This window comes from Takifugu flavidus, chromosome 5 (genome assembly GCF_003711565.1).
Source record: "Takifugu flavidus isolate HTHZ2018 chromosome 5, ASM371156v2, whole genome shotgun sequence".
Taxonomy (NCBI): Eukaryota; Metazoa; Chordata; class Actinopteri; order Tetraodontiformes; family Tetraodontidae; genus Takifugu; species Takifugu flavidus.
In genome coordinates this window covers 8,751,472-8,770,004 of record NC_079524.1, presented here as the reverse complement: position 1 = coordinate 8,770,004, position 18,533 = coordinate 8,751,472, and the positions used below count along the sequence as shown (strand labels likewise).

Genomic DNA, 18,533 nt, shown 5'->3' with positions numbered 1-18,533 from the left:
GCAGGTGAGCGATTCTGCCTTGATTACGTTTATTTCAGTGTCTCTGTCTTTAATGGGAGGTTGAAATGTGTCAATTTGACACATATAATGAAGATTAGAGGTAGGTGTGGTCTGCTGATGACAGCCAAACGACTGGTTCAAGCCGGTGCCGCTGGATGCGCGTCACCCAGTGCGTGCGTTCGTGCGTAATGCGCGCTCCAAGTACGACAGAACGAGCCATTCATTTCGCACCACAGACTACAAGAAGGGTCATATTGACAGTTATTGGCAACAATAAGGTTACTGTATCAACTGGGTGAGAATAAACTACAAGATAATTGTGGAGAAATCTTTAGCTTTTGGGTAAACACATTTGCGGCATGAGCTATAAATTTAGGCTAGATCACATCATCCCTTCTTAACCAAAGCATGCAATAAAATGTTTAAGCTCTGACAACCTTGCATTTAATAGCCTCAAAATAAAAGATTGATTTCGAGTCGTCTAATCTGTAAACTGAGAATCTGTCACCGCACATCTGGTACCTCCCCTTATATCTTTGTAATTTGAGGCTCCACTACCACCATCATGGTGGTGGAGGAATAAGTTAAAGACTTGTGACATTCCCTGGCCCCCCTGCGCACGCACGGGGCGCGTACTCTGACTCCAGATCCTCGCCGGGGAAAAGCTTCTTACTGTCCACAGGGCGCGACGTGGAAATAAAGAAGAAGGAGAAAAAAAAACCCAAACGCATCGAGGGACCTCAGCTCTCGGAATCTCCCCCGAAGAGATGCACACGAGGTCCCTCCGCCTGGGTGGTCCCTCTACTTTAGTGAGCTGTTGCTAAGCAGCTAATAATAGTCGTGTTTGCTGAGTAATTTTTGCCCTTCTGGAACCAATCAGATGCGAGAAAGTCCAGCGATCTGACAGCCCCAGAGGCGGGACCTGGAGTCTTTTTTGTGCGTGTTTTCACCCCTCCTCCTTCTCTGCCTCCAAATGGAGAGAGGTCTTTTTCTCCCCTTCTATTGAATCTGAGAGTTCGCCGTGACGCGCGGCCCAAGGGAAGACCACATAGATCCGAACAGAATGCAGCCACCATCGAGGCTTCTTACCGATCGACTCGTGTATGGGAATCGCTTTGCGCAGCACGTCTTTTGAGAGAAACTTACTTTTTTTAGAGACACGGTGAATGTGGTGAAAGCGGCGGAGACCTCCGGATCGCGAAATGTTGGGATGGAAGGCGCAGACTTTGACTCGCCGTCTCCTACAGGAGTATGAAGTCCGACTTCACGGGTGTGAGATCTCCGAGAGTGAAACTTTGTTGCCTTGGGATATCGCTACGCGCCTTCGGGGAAATATTATAAAGTGGGAAACGCTGACCACCTCGCAGTCCCCGCAACATGGCCTCGGCTGCTAATGCGCCCTCTGAGCAGGAAAACAGAGACCCCGAACGGCCGAGGGTAACGCGGAGGAACAGGGGCCACTGTGTCCGCAACGCACCGCTGGATTTGGAGTACTTGCAGCGGCCGAGCTACTGCGACGCGGGCTTCGCTTTGGAGCAAATATCAGAGGTGCTCATTGTTCTTCTTTAAACCTCCGAGAGAGTTTGAATGTTTTGCATGTATTGCATTCGCCGAGAGATTTGCCTAAACTCTAGTCCGGTCGCTGCTAGGTAACGGGACAGGCTGGTCTTTTGCGGGGAAGGGGGGGGGGGAGCCCCAAAGTTGTGTTCATTTATTTCGCGCAACGTTTAAGACCCCCGCGATCACCCGGCTTCTGTTTGGAGCGAGCTGCCTCTACAGGAACGCGGACGCCCGGACGCGTCCTGCACGCATCCCGATCTATAACGGTCCCGGACGGGACAGAAAGAGAAGGAAAAAAACACGCCGATGTCTCTTAGCGAACACGTATCAGTGTTTCATAACACCCATCTTTAGGTTTGGCGGTGCAGAAGCCTCTCCGGATCAGTTCAACTGGTCCAGAGCAGAAAGGAAAACCCATGTGGCTTTGAGCGAGTCCCCCCGTGATGGCTCCTCCGCTCCCCGTGCGCGCCGGAACACACGGGCTGCTGGCCGAGGTGTGTGTGGTGGAATGTGCAGCTCTCCAGCCACATGCGCCCTCACATTTGGATGTTCGTCAGAATACTCCCACACTACTCCCATTTTTGACACCCTTTTATCCCATTCATGGGGATGTTATTGTCTCGGAGCAGGTTATATCGGTGTAATAAGGGCTTATTACCAGAAAGACCACCTGTGGCTTGAGAACTGTGTCCTTTTACTCCCCTCCTTCAGCTCTGGAGGTCCGGCTGCGGTCCCATTTTAGAGTAAACCCCTGACACCTAACGTAAGCTCGTCTGTATCAACATTTTCATAACTCATCACTGCGGATGGGGGAATGACAGACACGGACGGAGCTGCCTGTGGGGGCCCTGCAGGGACAGATATCTTCCTCCTCCACGTATCCCGCTAGAGTTACAGTTTATACATGTTACTGATATGAAAGAACTTGTGGCTCGCACCCAGGGGAGTCCGCTCTGGGTTTGGAGGCAGCCATCTGCACGGTGTATTACAGAGCGCGTTCCTTTGGTGATTTGCACCAGTGTGGCGATGAGGTTCCTGTTGCACGTGTGACTTTAACCCTTTTACCCCAAAGCCCGTTTTACCTGCGCAGGTGAGTGTTTTGAGTGTTCTGTGTTGCAACTGATGGTGACATTAGGACTTTTGTCTCATCGTAGGGGAAGGCAACTGGGAGGAAAGCACCTCTATGGCTGAGGGCGAAGTTTCAGAGACTTTTATTCAGGCTGGGCTGTTACATACAAAAGAACTGCGGGAAATTTTTGGTCGTGGGCCTGATGATTTTCGGAGCGTTCGCCGTGGGCCTCAGGGCAGCTAATTTGGAGACGGACGTGGAGAAGCTCTGGGTGGAAGGTAAGAAACTTTGATTTATTGTTTGATCTTTCAGTTTTGTCCTCAGTGTAAATTTCAATGCAAGACGGCAGGAGTAAGTATCAAACAATGCTGTTGATTTGGGTTATCAATTTGGCCAAATTACAAAGAAACCAATTACCAAACAAAAATTTCTAATGTTCTGGATTTGGTAGCCTCTCAAAGGTCCTCAAACCATGTCAGAATATACACGCAAGATGTGAAAGAGGTGACTGTAATTGGGCTCAGAAGGAAGGTTGTAATTAAGTTCATAAGCAGCTTTTGGGGTAGAGGAAATTTTTGTCAAAGCCGCCATTTTGTGAGAGTGTGTGTGTGTGCATGAGTGTGTGTCTGCCTGCCCCCAGCAGTTGAATGCTCGGAGACTGTGTGTGTGGTCCCCTCTTGGACAGCTCTCAACTTTCCAAAAAGATTGGTCTCCGGCTGCAAGGAAAAAGTGGAGCGAGGAGAGGAATTCTTGTTTGTGGAGTGGATGGGCCTCCTAATTGTTATTTTTGTTGGGGGGGAAGGAGTTTACAAAGGCTGAAAGTTTTCAAGGAAAAACGGAACTGTGTGTATGGGTGGTGCTTAGGGGGGTAAGGGAAAGAGGCTCTGCTTTTTTTCTTTCCTTTGATCCACATTCCTCTACTTGGGGCTAGAGTTGGCTTTAAGAGTCATGAATGGAGGAGCAGACTTTGCTGTAGGGAATTGGATCGGCCAGTTTAGAAAATAGTGAGCCAAACCTGCGCTTATGCACATCCAACCCACTGTCGCACTTGCACGACTTTTTTTCTCCATCTCTTCCTCAAAGATAAAAAGGGACAACGCGTCTGATCAGACGAGCGCTCCTGGCTTTTACAGGGGTCTTACAGACGGTGTGTGGGTGTAATCTGCGGCGAAGGCACGGTTGGTTGAAGCAGAGGGGAGTCTCTTTAGGATCACACTCCTAATTGGAGTCAGTGCAACTCATTGTGTTTCACACCCTCTTTTCGCATGCGACACACAGGACAACATATTTGTTTTTCCAGAGAACTTTGGAGAACCCCAGCATGACCAAATCTGGGATAAATATAGAACATTTGTAATAAAGGCTGTGTCTCTGTAGCTTTTCCCAATTTCATTGTGAGCACTTGATGTTGTCCCAGTCTTTTCGTCATCAGTCATCTTCATCTATGTCTGCATCTTATCACCTTGAAGTAAAAGTGATGGCTTCAAAACAATCCTGTAGCCCACAATTTAGCCCTTGGTTGCCTTCACGGAGCCAAATTGGTTGCCTTGCTGTTACATCCGACCAGAAAACACCCCTTAAATGATATTTTCAACTCATCTAAACACATCTATAAGCTGCTTTTTTCCCCACCGACCTTTACTGGTGCTTTCTGGTCGGTAGCATTACCTCTGTTCATTAGCACCTCTGCTTTTGTTTGGAGCGTATTTTACCCCTTGGCTTCTTTTGGAATGTACACCATAGACGTTTTGGGGCCAGGTGGACGTTTACAGCACATTGTTACACTGTCCTGTACTGATGCGCAGGCAGGAACACACAGATCCTGACAGGGACAGGGCTGCAGTGGTTTCCTCGGTCCCGGTGCATGAGGGGTTCCAGATGTTGTTAGGGAAAGATCTGTTTGTTTAGATTAGACTGCACAGCTGATGGATAGATTACTTCTGCCTGGGCCGCGGAGCGCTACGCTGGGCCGTGCTGGGAGACCGGCCCGTCACACGAGAGGAAAAAGAGGAGAAAAGGAGGAGAGGACAGAGCGGCTGTTTATGTTTCATTTGGAACTGCCCTCCGCAGTCGACCCGCGGTCAACCCCGCCTGGAAGCTGTGTGGCCTGCGGATGCATGTGTGTGTCCTCGAGCACGCGCGCGCACACGCACACACAATTGCTCCTATTCCCTAAAGTTAGCTGGTGCTGTGTTTTTTGTGTGTTCATGATCTCACCCCTGCGTCCGTTTATTACGTAGATTTTGTCACTTGCAGATGTGACCGAGGTCCGCAGCAGGACGTGATTAGCTGCGGGCCGGAGGTGGATGGCATGTTTACCCTACGCGCCGTCACGTGTTGCAGCCTCTGCCGGGATTGTCTGCCCTCGCACGGTGTCTCGCTCGGCACTGTTTATAAACGCTCAGACACAGGAAGTTTGCTTTATTAGACAAAGCGACAGAGACCAATTGGGAGCGCAGTGTCGTGCCTCCTCAAAGAGTGATTGTTTCAAACCTCTGCGGACATATAAGAGTTCAGCTAAACATTTTGGGAGTGACAGTAATATGCTAGTCCAAAGCAGATAGTGTCCACACTGTAGATAAATGAGGTTTTTTCCCAATGTGATGAGCACAGGAAATTATTATCTTGAACAGGAAGTTGTAGTATTGTGCTCTCCTCTCTTGACCTCCCCGTGCACACAAATGTGACTGTGTGCTTCACAAAACAAGCCTGTGCTCAAATCCATTTTCTTCAATTGCACGGGACTCTGGATAATACGTGTGTCGGATTGAAGGAGGCGTAGAATAAGCCTCCTTTCAGATTTCATCTCGCTTACAAAATGGAAAATGGAACCATCTCTCGGCATTCTGGGTTAAGGTAAACATGGGGCAAATTGTAAAGAAAATAGCACCACCGCCTGCCTCTAATTAAAACAGTATCACGTAAACATTGGCCTTCCTGTAGGACGGCCCCCTCGCTCCTCCGCTCCGGCTCCGTAGATATGGCTGTGGGGCTGTGTTGATTGGAGAAAGAGGGGAGGCCTTTTGAAAATAGGGCTGAAATAGATTAACGAGAGTTACGCTCCAGTTGTTTATTTGTGAGCTTTTAGATTTTGCCTGGACATGTGTGGGCATGGATCAGATTGTTCAGAGGATTCATGTGAGGGAGTGACCATATAGCCTCAAATTTACACCCTGGGTCCAGTCTCAAGGCCACAGACTTAAAGGAGACCTGGGTGATGGAGTACTTGCTCAGGGGGCATAATTGTGGAGGCCAGGGCAGCAGGGGTAGACCCCTGGGACCCTGAGGTCATCTTTTAGAGGCCCCCACTATTTAAAACCTCACCTGATACCCACCCTGTGGTTTGGGTGCAGAGTGAAAGCTCACAACAGAGGGGAGGGCCCCCAATGGCAGGGTGGGAGAGGCAGGGGAGGACGAGCAGAAGTCACAGCTGCCACCCGACGCGTTCGAGTTCAATCTGTGCTTAAGTGTGTATTCTGCTCCGATATTCATCTTTTGCTTTATGAATTTGTGTTTAACCTTTTGACATCTGTCCTCCAGCAGAGGGCAGCGAACCAGACATGTTTGTGTTGTCATTGCGGGAATCCAGTGCTGTTAGTTTAAAATGATTTTTAAACATTATATTTCATTCAAAAATCAATGTAATTACCAGTTCTTTAAAAAAGAAAAAGAAAACATGCAACCCAAACTTTGGGGTCAGCACTCACCACGAGAGACAAATGAGCTGAAGCGACACTTGTCTGAAATGTTCTGGGGGATGTTGCACGCTGTAGTGCTGTGGTGCGATTGCTCTCAGGATGGACAAAATTCCTATTGTAATAAGGAAAAATTACTGTTGGGCATCTGTTTACTCTGAAATCCATATTTTGCTGTATCCAAACTGAGAAGCAGAGACGTCATTTCACAAATATGCTCTCATATGTTCTATATTTCTCAGATTTATGTCAATGCAGTTAAGAAGAACATTTTTAAATGATGTGAGTGGTGTTTTTTCTTGTGTCTTTAGTATTGAGGCGAAAACATTGAATCTTTTTCCTTTTAACCTGGCGTATGTATGCATTTCAAGATTTTCATTTAGAGTTGGCGCCTACCTCCGGCTTTATGTTAAAAATGCACATTTTTTGATTTATATTAAAACTCTCTCTTTATGCTATCCATGTGTGGTAGTTGAATCAGCCCATGAAGTTTTGATTGGCCAATACAGTATCTACTATTACACCTCTGTCTTAGAAGACGTCTGTTTTTTATTAGGAAGTCTGATTTAAGCTGAGTTGACAGAGTTGGTGGTTGTTTTGTTGTTTTGCTGGGATTGAGTAGAGGAGAATAATGTTAAAGAAGGCCTAAAAAAACTTGACATCCTTTTTTGTGGACAAAGCGGAGAATGTGAATGTGGTACCACCACTGAGGGGATTGTGGTCTGCGTGATTGAATCATCCAGTTTTTGATGGCTTTGGGAGTACTGACACATGTGCGCGCTCCCACACACGCACAGAAATCCTGTGAATGAGTAGGCGGTGGACTGGGGCCGTCAAACGGGCGCTTTTGATGTTTAATGCTATATTCTGCAGCTTTATTTCTTTCCAGCTGTCCATCTCAGCCTTTCCTCCTCTCTGTTTCTCTCTATCAAACACCCACATGGCCACACACCCTTTATTTTCCCCCAGTTTGGTTGGACTGCAAAGAGTCGCCCGTCTTCCTCCATTTCACCACCTCGGGCAGCCGCACGCGTCCATTTGAGCGTAAACGCACACACACAAAGACTTTTTCCAAACTGCACTACAAGTTTGTGTTTATCAGCTCAACACAAGCAGGATTAAACCTTGATAGGAGGAACAACATTCCAACGTGTTGTGTTAAACTTTATGAGTTGATGAAAAGTGCAGGCTAGCTGGTGAGGGATTTAGTGGAGCAAAACACTCCGCCACTGGTACTGTACACACACTCCCAGCGCTATTTTCCCAAGCTGTATCTCGCTCATTTGCAAGCATTTTCCTTTTAATTGTTTCAATTAAATATGCAATAACTATTACAAACTTTTTAACAGTGCTCTGCATGTGCATATGTGTGTGTGCGCGCGCCCGCCCGTGTGTGTATGTGTGTGTACATACTCCCATTCAAAAATGACATCCTGAGATGCCTCCAAGCTCTCTGTTTACATTCTGCATTCTTTCAGCCGCTCTTATTCAAAAACCAGAGCCCTGCGAATGACCGACCACAGGAGACTGTGAGGAGAATTACCCACCCCCACCTCTCGCTCTCTCTCTCGCTCTCTCTCTTTTGCTCACTCTCTTTCTGCCAGAAAGGTCTCTCTTTGCCCAAGCACCCCTTTCCCCCCTCCCTCCCCTCCCCAAACCACCTACCCTCCACCGCTCCTCCATCCCTGGCTGGAGAGAGTGGCCTCAGAATGCCAGATGTATTACAGAGTGAGCCACAGCAATGTAAACACTCAGCCCTGCCATGAGAGCAGGGTGGTCTGGCCCCCCTCCCCTCCCCTCTCCTCTCCTTCCCTCCCTCCTCTTTCCTCTCCCTCCCTCCCTCGCAGCAGCGGCTGCCAGAGGGGTGGAGAAAGCACAAAACAGCAGAGGAAGAGTGAGAGACTCTGTGTGAATGTGTGTGTGTGACGGTGTTGGGGGGAGTTGAAGAACCAGGAGTATAGTAGCAGTAGTGTGTTTGTGTTTTGGCTGCGGCGCTCGCAGTGCACCAGGAGAGAGTTTGGGGTGTAGATTGATGATTTTCAGGCCGCAGCACAGTGAGAATTTTTCATGCAGATGTAGACCCACTATAAACAAGCCCAAATTTGTTGGAAGCTTTCAGTCCCTCTGGCACACATGCACGGTTGGTTACGTACACAAGCAGTATGGTTCATTTCCATTCCTGCAGCACAACGTCATAGAAATCTGGCGGCAATGGCAGTGGCGCGCACACACACATTCACATGTGCGACACACAGACATAAAGAGTTAAACATTTCCTCTCGCGGATGATTGAGAGGTCCGGAGCTCCAGATTGAGTCAGTATGCGTCAGAGTGAAATACATTCCTGCAGCGAGACCACCCTGCGAGTCTGACTGAAGCAATGGCAGCGCTTGTGACGTGACGCAGCTGGATTTTGTGCAGCGAGGCCTTGTGGGGTTCTTTTTTTTTTTTTTTTTTTGCCACTGTCCGGGGTTTTCTCTTTGCACATCTGCTACTGACATTTTTTTCCAGATGCGCGCACAGCCAGCGCTGAAAAGTTCCGAAGATGTGTGAAAGTTTCAGTCAAACAGGGTGTAGACTACTCCAGGAAGAAATGGGAAGTAGTTACTTCAGTTAAATAAGTCCAAGTATTAATGAGAACACATGAAATACATTGCGGATGTCGGTTGCTCAGTCTGTAGGGGACTAGGCTGAGAAGCGGAGGGTTCTCGGTTCAAGCCCCTGGGTGGAAAAAACATGGAAGGCTTTCTGGTAGTAGGTGGAGGTGCCAGGACACCTTCAGAGCACCTTGAGTCCTTGAGCATGGTATTGAACCTCGAAATGCTCACATAGAGCCTGCTATGAGCTGGCAACATATTCAGGAGTGGTGCACGGATATGTTGGTTACAAGAGATTGGACATATTGGAAATACAATTAGGATGCAGCAATAACATTGACATCGGTCCTTCTCTCTGTCCTTTGCTCCACAATTGAAGAATATGTGATTTTTGGGATACCTGAAATCAGAGACCATCTTTACAGGAAATGACAGAGAGATGGCTGCCTGAGATTGGCTGCTCAGGCCCATGTCATGGTTTGTTATGGCTGGGCTGTGGGCCAATCACAACACAGCGGGGATAGAGCACTCACCTGGCTTGCATTTGATAGGCTCCGACATGACATAAAGATTTTCTTTAGCACCACACACACGAGGTCTTTAGAGTTGTTCACTATTAATTTTTCACTTTTTTCTAGCCTTCCATTCATCGGACATGCTGTCTGACGTGTTGAATATTATAAATCAATTATTACCACTGCACACAGGCTCATACGTGCTCTTCACCTATTTCTTTTCCGACTACTCTGAATTCGCCAGCACTGAATAGGATTTTTGGTTGAGGGGAGTGTAGGGGGTGGACTTGAATGAAGGCAGCAACGTGGAAGAATCTGCCCATTGAGGAGTGTGTGAATGTACACCTCGAGCCCAGGGGAAGCTTCATTGGGAGCCAGCCGACTGCTAAATACACCCATTTTTGGGATCTGTAGGGGCTGGACAGGTGATTAGCATAATCAGGGGCGAGGGAGAGCCATACATATGGTAATGATGAAGTTTGGGGGTGTAGCTGGGGTGTCATATTTGTGTCATGGATCAGGGTGCTCAGGGGTGTCCTACGCAAGGGTGTTCTCCACCTAAGGGGAACCCCGCTCTCTGCTCTTTTTTTCCCCCATTTTCAGTTACCCGCTCACTTCTTTTCTCCTCTTACCCCGTTACCTTGTTTATTAAAGCCTTTCTCTGTGCAGCAGCCCCCTCCTCCCTGCTCGCTGGAAGCTGAAAGGAAATAAGGAAAGAGAGAGCAAGGGGGGAGAGTGAGCGAGAGAGCGCGGGAGGGTGGTGGGCCTCGCCATGGGTCAGATAGGGTCTCAGCTCTCAGTGAGGCCTTTCATCACATATTTGTGGCTGTGTGCACACCTGCGTTGCAGAACCCACATTCAAAACTACTATTACTGCGTTGCGTACTGCCAAATGTGGTGTTACTCCAACTGATACTGATGGTCCTGCAACAGCACATCGAGGCTAGAGCTGCGCTGATGGTAAATGAGGTTACATTTACTCACGTGAGCAAATCTGTAGCAAAACTGTCTGGAAAGGCACAGTTTAGAGTATTTAGCCAGAAAATGCAAATAGCAAAGTTCAGTTCATGCCCAGGGGTCTGAAGCACATCACCAAATGATTTCTTTAATATTTATTCCAGTGTAGTTTCTTCAGGCTGCAGAAATGCTGATGTGAAAACAACAGATTTCACCTGGTTGAAAAATCCAGAAAGCAAAGATAATGTGTAAGAAGGCAGTAGAAGGTAAAAGTGTCAGAAGGTGGATTATCTTCGGGGATCAAAGTTGGCGCCGCTGACTGACCAGAGCAGCTGAGAGGAAGATGAACCGGAAGGAACGTCAGCATTCCAAGAAATGCTAAAGAGAATGATTCATAAAGACGCCTACAGGAGCGAACACATCTTTTCTAGGGTCCACGGAACTCTCGGGTCCTACCAGCACACGTTTGTTCCTGTTTTTTTGCTTCAGATTTATTACTCTGGGGGCCTCGTGCTATGGGAGGTCGCCGGAGACTTGGTGGCAGAGAGGTGACCTGTTTTCGGGGGGCTTCCTACTCACCACAGGGGGTCCCTGCTCAAAGAGAGCCTAATCCAGCTAATCCTATCTTCGCACACATATGCATGCACACAAAGATATGTTTAGGCTCATGCACGCTCGTACTGTATACTTGAGAAGGTGATCTCCTCCTCACAGAATCCTGTCTGGTACCAAAATATCTACGAGATCTATTGTGACTTTCCTTTTTGTCCTAATGAATTCATGCAGGTTTCTTCCGTCCCATCGGCGTTATCGGCAGTGTGGGCGCTGTTTTTTGTCTGAAAGTGTAAGATGCTACCGTCTTGTGAGAGACGTGTTCGTGTGTCGGGGGTGAGTTTAACTGTTGTTTGCCGGAGGATGGAGAAGGGAGTCAAAGTTGGCAAAGGGGGACAGGTCGGGAGGGTGGGCTGTCTTTGACAGAGGGGCCGGGCTGAATGCCACCATGATCTACCCAATCAGGGACCAGAGCTGAACAGAGCGAAGAGGGAGAAAATGAGAGTATTAGGGGGTGTGGGGTCGGAACTGAAAGGAAGGAGGGGCTGTTGTCAGTTCCTTAGAAACCTACTTTCTCTCCTTTCGTCCCCACCGTCCCCCATTCTCCTACCCTTAGAAAAGTGGGGACAAGGGGTTAATGTTATGCAACACGCTGAATACTCAAAGTGAGCACTGTGATACAGTGATAGGCGTATATGTTCTACGCTGTTGGGCTCTTAATGCTGATGTTTCAGTTAGAAAAAACATACCCAAGCACTGTATTGCAATCCAATAAATGGATTTTTAATCTACATTTCTTGAGATGCGGACTTTTTTACAAGATTACAAGTTTTATAGTGTTTCAGATTGAATCCGGGTCTATATTTTGACTATCGATTTAAGTTAAATTGTTCTTATCTGCTTTAAATATGAATGGAGACCGCCCTCTATAGGTTGCTTTGAATTCTATCATCGTGGCCAAGAAGTTTAGTTGTTAGCCTATTGTGAGTCGCAATTACAGTTGCTGGTCTATCTAAGCAGGTGAAGAGCAAACACGACCCCTCGATAAGTTACAAGTTCATTACCGAGCACACACATTTACACACATTAGCAATTTGTGGACAGCTTAGAGTTTCCAATTAAGCAGCACAAGTTTATTTTATATTTGGATTTAGAGTGAATGCTAGGTTAAAGATATAGTCGTAACATAGGTTGCCTTTTCTATATTAAAAACAAAATGAAGCAGTGACTACAGAGTGCGTGTGTTTTTTTGTTTTTTTTGTCACAGCTGAGGCCAGAGTGGGCGACCTCCGAAATATCGACACATGCTGGGGTCAACCAGTTTTCCTCGGAGAAGGAATATGAGAATATGTGTCATTTAAGAAACACAGCTGTGTGTACACACATACACACACTCATGCACACATGCTCGCCAGTGTGCTCACACACACACTTTTTTTTTTGGTCCAGCTGGGGTGTTAATTTCACCCCGGGGCTTTGGATGTTGACCCCAAAACATTGTAACCTTGTGAAGTGTGGAATTCTCTCAGCTCAGGGCCACGATGTGCTGTTTCCTGTAGAGAAAGGGAGAGTATCCATTGCCTGCCTCTTGCTGTAAATTCTATTCAATCTTTGGCAGTTGCCAACTTCAGATTTGTTTGTTACACACAGTGATTCATTTCCGAGAAATCTTTGCCCATTTTTATGTCTTAGCACAGTTAGGAGCTCGAAGCTGGCCCACCTCTGCCTCCCTATCCGTGTTCAAAAATGTTCCCACACTTCGGCTGAGGTTTTAATTGCTCCTCGACTTCTTTGTGTGCCATCAGTGTCAAAGTCAGTTCAGTGCCTGCCATGTCGTAACGTAGCCGCCCCTGGAGAGGAAAGCATGTCGCCGTAGGCCAAGCCTGCTATTAATGATGAATATTACAAACCTGCTTTCAGACGGGATCAGATGGGAATGCTTTTCAGGTACAGGAAAAAAAGAAATCAAATGTGTTTTCCTAATGGTCCAGGACAAGGCCACCTCCCTCTCTGTTCCACTGGTCTGACTGGGTGGTCTGGCTCAGCTGAACAGGCGTGCTTATGTCCGACTTTAATGCCATTTCAATGGGCTGAACATATTCTATCCAGGCCCGCCGTTGCACAAATGGAGCCGAATTGTTAAATTGGATTAAGGCATAATAAAATGTTACACATTTTTCACACAGTCGTCTCTTTCACCTGGCATTTTCTGTGGTGCGTATGTGCGTGTGTGTCTGTGTGCGAGCAAGTGAAAGAGGATGACTATAAACTGGCTAGGCTTTCACCAAGCATTTAGTGGCTGATGATGGAACGGCTCAAATCCTCTCCTTGTAAATCAGATCTGCGGAGCTGTGCACGCTGCAGCCTCACAACACTTCAGCTGAATTCAGAACCGGGCAGACTCTTAACCTGGCGTTGCGGTTTTAGATGAAGAGTATTGAATTTTTAGATTAAACTGAACATTTCTGGCTTTGATGCTGGCCCGCTCGCACTCTGCAGCATTTGTTCATTTGTTTGAGAGAGAGCCTTTGCCAGGCTGGCCTTGGCTCTACAAGAGTGGAGCAGGGCAGCTAAAGGGCCTGAAAGGCTGCTTTTGTAGCTCGGCCTCGCTCAGGGCTCAGAGCGCACGCACAGGGCTTAGACTCACCACGATACTGGGAGCAAAGCCTGGGTGAGAGCCTCCCTCTCTGTATCCGAAACACACACACACGCACACACACACACACACACACACACACACACACACACAGTCACAGACATGTGCTGTCAATGTGGTCTGGCCACACTGGCTTGGTAGCAAACTCGAGTAGAAAAGTAGCTTGTTTAAGCGAGATGCAGATTTGTACGAGTGACATGACTGGATTCACTGGTGTTGTTGAGACGTCTGACGCTGGTCGCTCTGGCTTTTGTTCAAGATGCAAGTGCGTTAATGCCGTGGCCCGGCTGGGATCTCTTCAAAAACTATACCGGTACTTGTTTGTATTTGAAGGAAGTATGATGGTTTTGACACAAAATTCTGCACAGATAATGGCCTTAATTCGAGATTTTATTTAAACACATGCAAGACAGCACGTCTGTAAACATTAGTCTGTAAACGTTAGCAAAAAGCTGTGAATCGGAGAGTTTTTCACCATGGACAATGATGTCATGCTGCTTTCTATTTGAAACCGGACAAATGTGAGAATAAAACAAATATCACACAATATCGCAGAATTATTGTAAATAAATCAGGTTTACAGCATGCAGTGGCATAACCTGCTTTGAATATTCAAGCAATCCTATTAAATTATGCCTGAATGTATTTTAAAAATGAACCTGCTTTTTTCTGTCCAGTTGGGGGGCGTGTAAACCAGGAACTGAAATACACACGGCAAAAGATAGGTGAGGAGGCCATGTTTAACCCTCAGTTGATGATCCAGACGCCGCGGGAGGAAGGGGCCAATGTTCTAACAGTGGAAGCGCTCCTGCAGCACCTGGAGTCAGCTATCCGAGTCAGCAGAGTTCATGTTTACCTCTACAACAGGTAAGCAATGCAGCTTAAACAACTTCAGTTTCGTAAAATGCGAGCACAAGCTGAGCCAACACTGCTTTTTCTCTGTTTTAGACATTGGAAATTAGAACACTTATGCTACAAATCAGGAGAACTAGTCACAGAAACTCATTATATGAATCAGGTAAGTAGTCGGTTCTGAATTTTACTGTCTTGGATTTGGTGTCTTTCCCTGTTAACAAGTGTGTGTCCCATTAGCTAATAGAAGGGCTACATCCTTGCCTCATCATCACCCCCTTGGACTGTTTCTGGGAAGGAGCCAAGCTCCACACTGGAATGGTCTACCTACAGTAAGTGTCATGAATTTACATTCACTGATAAAGGTTGGGAATTTCTGGTTTTCTCTGGAGCCCATTTTCTTGGGTGCTCCTGGTCCGATGTTTATGAACCAAAAGTGTAGATGCAGGTTGACGATTCTACGTGGAACACGAAGGTGCACAACTTTGCGAGACCATTTGTTTTTGAGGGATTCGGCCCTTTTATTTTGGAATGCGATTACTGTTTTCACACCGGTCAGAACCACCCGAACCAAGTGGAAAAACAAACCCGAATTCAGTTTTGGCTGCCCAAACATGCTGAACCCATCTAAAGAGACACCACAGAGGAAGAGTGTGTGTACGTGTGTGTCCTGAACTCATTCCCTCTGAAGGCTCTATTGTAGTGGTTGCTGGCATGCGTATCGCTGGCGATAGTTTTTCGCCGGTCCTGGGCCTCACACTATTGTCCGTCTCTTGTGTTGCTAATGGCCTGCTGCTACAGTAACACTCAGTAGACCTTTGCATCTGCATGTGTGTACGCTTGAATGTTGTGTGTGCCACTGCCATCAGTGCATGTATAGTACGGGTTTTGTCCATGTGTGAAAGTGGATCGGCCTTAGTTGGTGGCATCAGAATGTTTGAAGGTGTGTGTATCTGCGTGCGTGTGTGTGTGTTGTTTTACTATGTTCTGGTTGGGAGGTTGGGAATAATAATCCAAGCCTGGTTAAGCACATACAATGTGGTCTGAATGACACAGAGAGCTTCAGAGAAAAAGAGACTGGAATGTGTGAGGCTTACACAGGCAAGAGCTGATCTGGAAATGGAATTCAGCACTTTGCTGTTGCATTGTGGGAATTTTTCCTTCTTTTTCCCCTGTGAGCCACCTCCCTAAAAACATTTTAATGTATATCACACCAAAACCATGTGAGAAAATGTTCAGAGTCCTGAACAGTTTTGTCCTTGGTGCACAAGAACTCAGACGCCACTCCTTCTTAAAGTGTAATTAGTGGACTGTATGTAACACCATCTGAGAATCACCCATCCTGTTCTGACCCACAGCCCAAAGGTATGGTCAAACCTAAGCGCATTCACTTTTACATTTTCAGAGGTAAATCAACACTTAAATGGACCAGCCTCGACCCCAAGGAGTTCCTGGAAGACATGAAAAGGTCAAACATGCGCGTGGACGGCTTTGAGGAAATGTTGGAAAAGGCAGGCATCGGCCGCGGCTACATGGACAGGCCCTGTCTGAACCCCACTGACCCCGACTGCCCCCTCACAGCGCCCAACAAGAACACAACTAAGGTGTGGAAACACATTTTCCATCCCCGATCTTTACAAATGCGCTGTGGTAACGTGAAAATAGCTGCTAAGTTCTTTTTCTTTTCTTGCGTCAGCCCTTTGACGTGGCCCGGGTCCTGACTGGCGGTTGCCACGGTCTGTCCAGGAAGTACATGCACTGGCAAGAGGAGCTGATCGTTGGAGGGACCACCAAGAACAGCAGTGGATCCCTGCTCAGGTAACATACACATACACAGCCTCATAAACACTGCTGCGATCACTTCAGGGCTTTTTCTGGAAAGAGCCAGCTTTTTTCCCCTCCTGTCTTTTACGCTCCCTGAAGCGGCACATGCAAGTGTGCTGTAAATCTTGCAGCCATTAGCAGATTCCAGTGAAATCTTAGAGCTCCAGCTGTTCCTGCTCAGCTTTGACTGCACTGCTTGGACACAACCTAAACACACACATCCACAGTGATGTATAGCCTCTGTTTAAATATACAATGAATTTAAGTACCTGGATTTAATATCAGCTTAAAGAGTGTTCCAGGAGACCATTTTTAGCTTCAACAGTATATCTATGTATTTCTAATGTACATATTTAATGATTTCAGTAGTTAGCAGATGTTGTTCTCTGTTATTTCCTAGAACATTCAATTCAACTTTATTTATATAGAGTCTGCGGAAATCAAAATAGTCCCCATGCGCGCTACAGAACCCAGAGCCTGATCCAAAACAAGCGACACTGGCTTGGAAAAGTTGCCTGTTAACGAGAAGAAACCCTCAGGGGGAAATAGGGCATGGGGGGAAAGACACGTTCATCACAATGCAAATACAGGAATCATACAGAAGATGCTTTGCATCTAAATCTATAAAGCCGGGCATGCAGGCAATTGTGCACATGCACGCTTATGCACTGCACAAGAGTACATTGTTTTTTCCTGGCAACGTTTTTGAGTGTGGCACTCTGTTTCCACATTATGTTTACTAGCTGCCACCATTAGGATAATCATGACCATATTTGGGTATCTTGGTTGTTAAATAAGGAAAATGTTCAAGTTAGATTTGCACTCCATGTATTTGCTGATGTGTAGTTCTTACTTATACTCATTGACTGCAACTCCACTGAAAAACCTGGACTAGACTCTTACCTTCAGCATCGGAGAAGCATTTTCTTCTGGAGAACTTCTTGATATTTACTGTTTTTCCAGACCGTTCTGTCTACACCCCAGAGATGCTTATGCATGAAAATTCAGCAGTTTGGGAACTACTGAGCCCAGCCTGTCTGGCACCAGCAACTGAACTTCAGCAGACCATATTGACCTGCTATGTGATCAACTGATTACAGAGCAGTTGGCCAGGTGGAGCTAATGAAGTAGCTGGTGGGCGAAACATATACATAATATAAATGTGAGCAATTATTGAGCCGATTGATTGTATATACACCACAGGAATGTTAGAAGGTTGTTTTTTTCTCTTAAACCATTCCAAACCCAAAGTCAGCCCCGTTTTGTTTGACAAATAGCAAAGCTATCGAGTTGGTATTCACAGTGGAGCAAAGTTAAATGCTTAAAAGCTGTTTATTATTGGGTGATGGGCATCAATCACCTCACGTGCCGCATTCACGCCAGATGATTTGACTTTGTTTTGATGTCAGAGGCAAAACCAGAACGCCATTCGGCAGCCTTGAAGATCTTCTGCTATAAACATCACGCTGTCATTAAAAGCCTGCAGCCGTACTGACCTCCTCCTTTCATTGCTCCCTCTTTCATCCTTCCCATCTCTACCTCCCTTTCTCCTCCCTGCTCAACCCACTGGCTCACCCCCTCCTCTCCTCACCAGTGCCCAGGCCCTGCAGACTATGTTCCAGCTGATGACTCCCAAGCAGATGTTTGAGCACTTTCGTGGCTACGAGGAGGTTTCCAACATCAACTGGAATGAAGAAAAGGCAGCAGCTATACTGGAGGCCTGGCAGAGGAGATACGCTGAGGTATGAAACCAAACACTTAAGAGAGGAAGCAGGGAGGGACCCAGCAAGAAAAGGGGGCACTGGAAAGACATTTTCCCTAAATCCTCCTTAACCACACTGTAAATCACCAACAGGATACAGGTGAACATGGAAAGGCCCCACTAGATAGTCTAAGCCCTTACAAACCTTAGACAGTGCCCCTCATATCATAGTGTGAGGTAAATGGCTCGATCTAGCATCAGGTCGAGCAAAGTCTGGAAAACATTAATGTATTGCTGGATCTCTCTCTCCCTCCCTCTCTCCCTCACACACACACACTCTCTCTCACATATACAAACACACATTCTTACACATAGAAGTTCACACACAATCACTTTTCCAGCTGTGGCCCCATTGGTGGCTCATGTGTGACCTCATCTAGTCTTTGTTATGGAGGCCTCAACCTGGGCTCAGTGCGGCGTGTGCGTGTAGGCGCGTGATGTCGGTGTATGTGCGTAAAAAATTGATTTGTGGCTCATCCGCCACTGATAGGAAG

At 46.9% G+C, this 18,533-nt stretch overlaps 1 protein-coding gene across 1 annotated transcript in view; it reads left to right on the top strand.

Annotated features, from left to right (window-relative positions):
* Positions 1 to 967: 967 nt before the first annotated feature.
* The window catches only part of ptch1 (patched 1), a 37,115-nt gene continuing 19,549 nt past the window's right edge, over positions 968 to 18,533 (top strand). The window contains exons 1-8 of the mRNA XM_057033024.1: positions 968 to 1,548; positions 2,715 to 2,907; positions 14,279 to 14,468; positions 14,550 to 14,619; positions 14,694 to 14,785; positions 15,859 to 16,057; positions 16,150 to 16,271; positions 17,872 to 18,019. Of these exons, the coding sequence (XP_056889004.1) occupies positions 1,378 to 1,548; positions 2,715 to 2,907; positions 14,279 to 14,468; positions 14,550 to 14,619; positions 14,694 to 14,785; positions 15,859 to 16,057; positions 16,150 to 16,271; positions 17,872 to 18,019 (1,185 nt within the window). The 5' untranslated portion in view covers positions 968 to 1,377. The remainder of the gene's footprint in view (positions 1,549 to 2,714; positions 2,908 to 14,278; positions 14,469 to 14,549; positions 14,620 to 14,693; positions 14,786 to 15,858; positions 16,058 to 16,149; positions 16,272 to 17,871; positions 18,020 to 18,533) is intronic.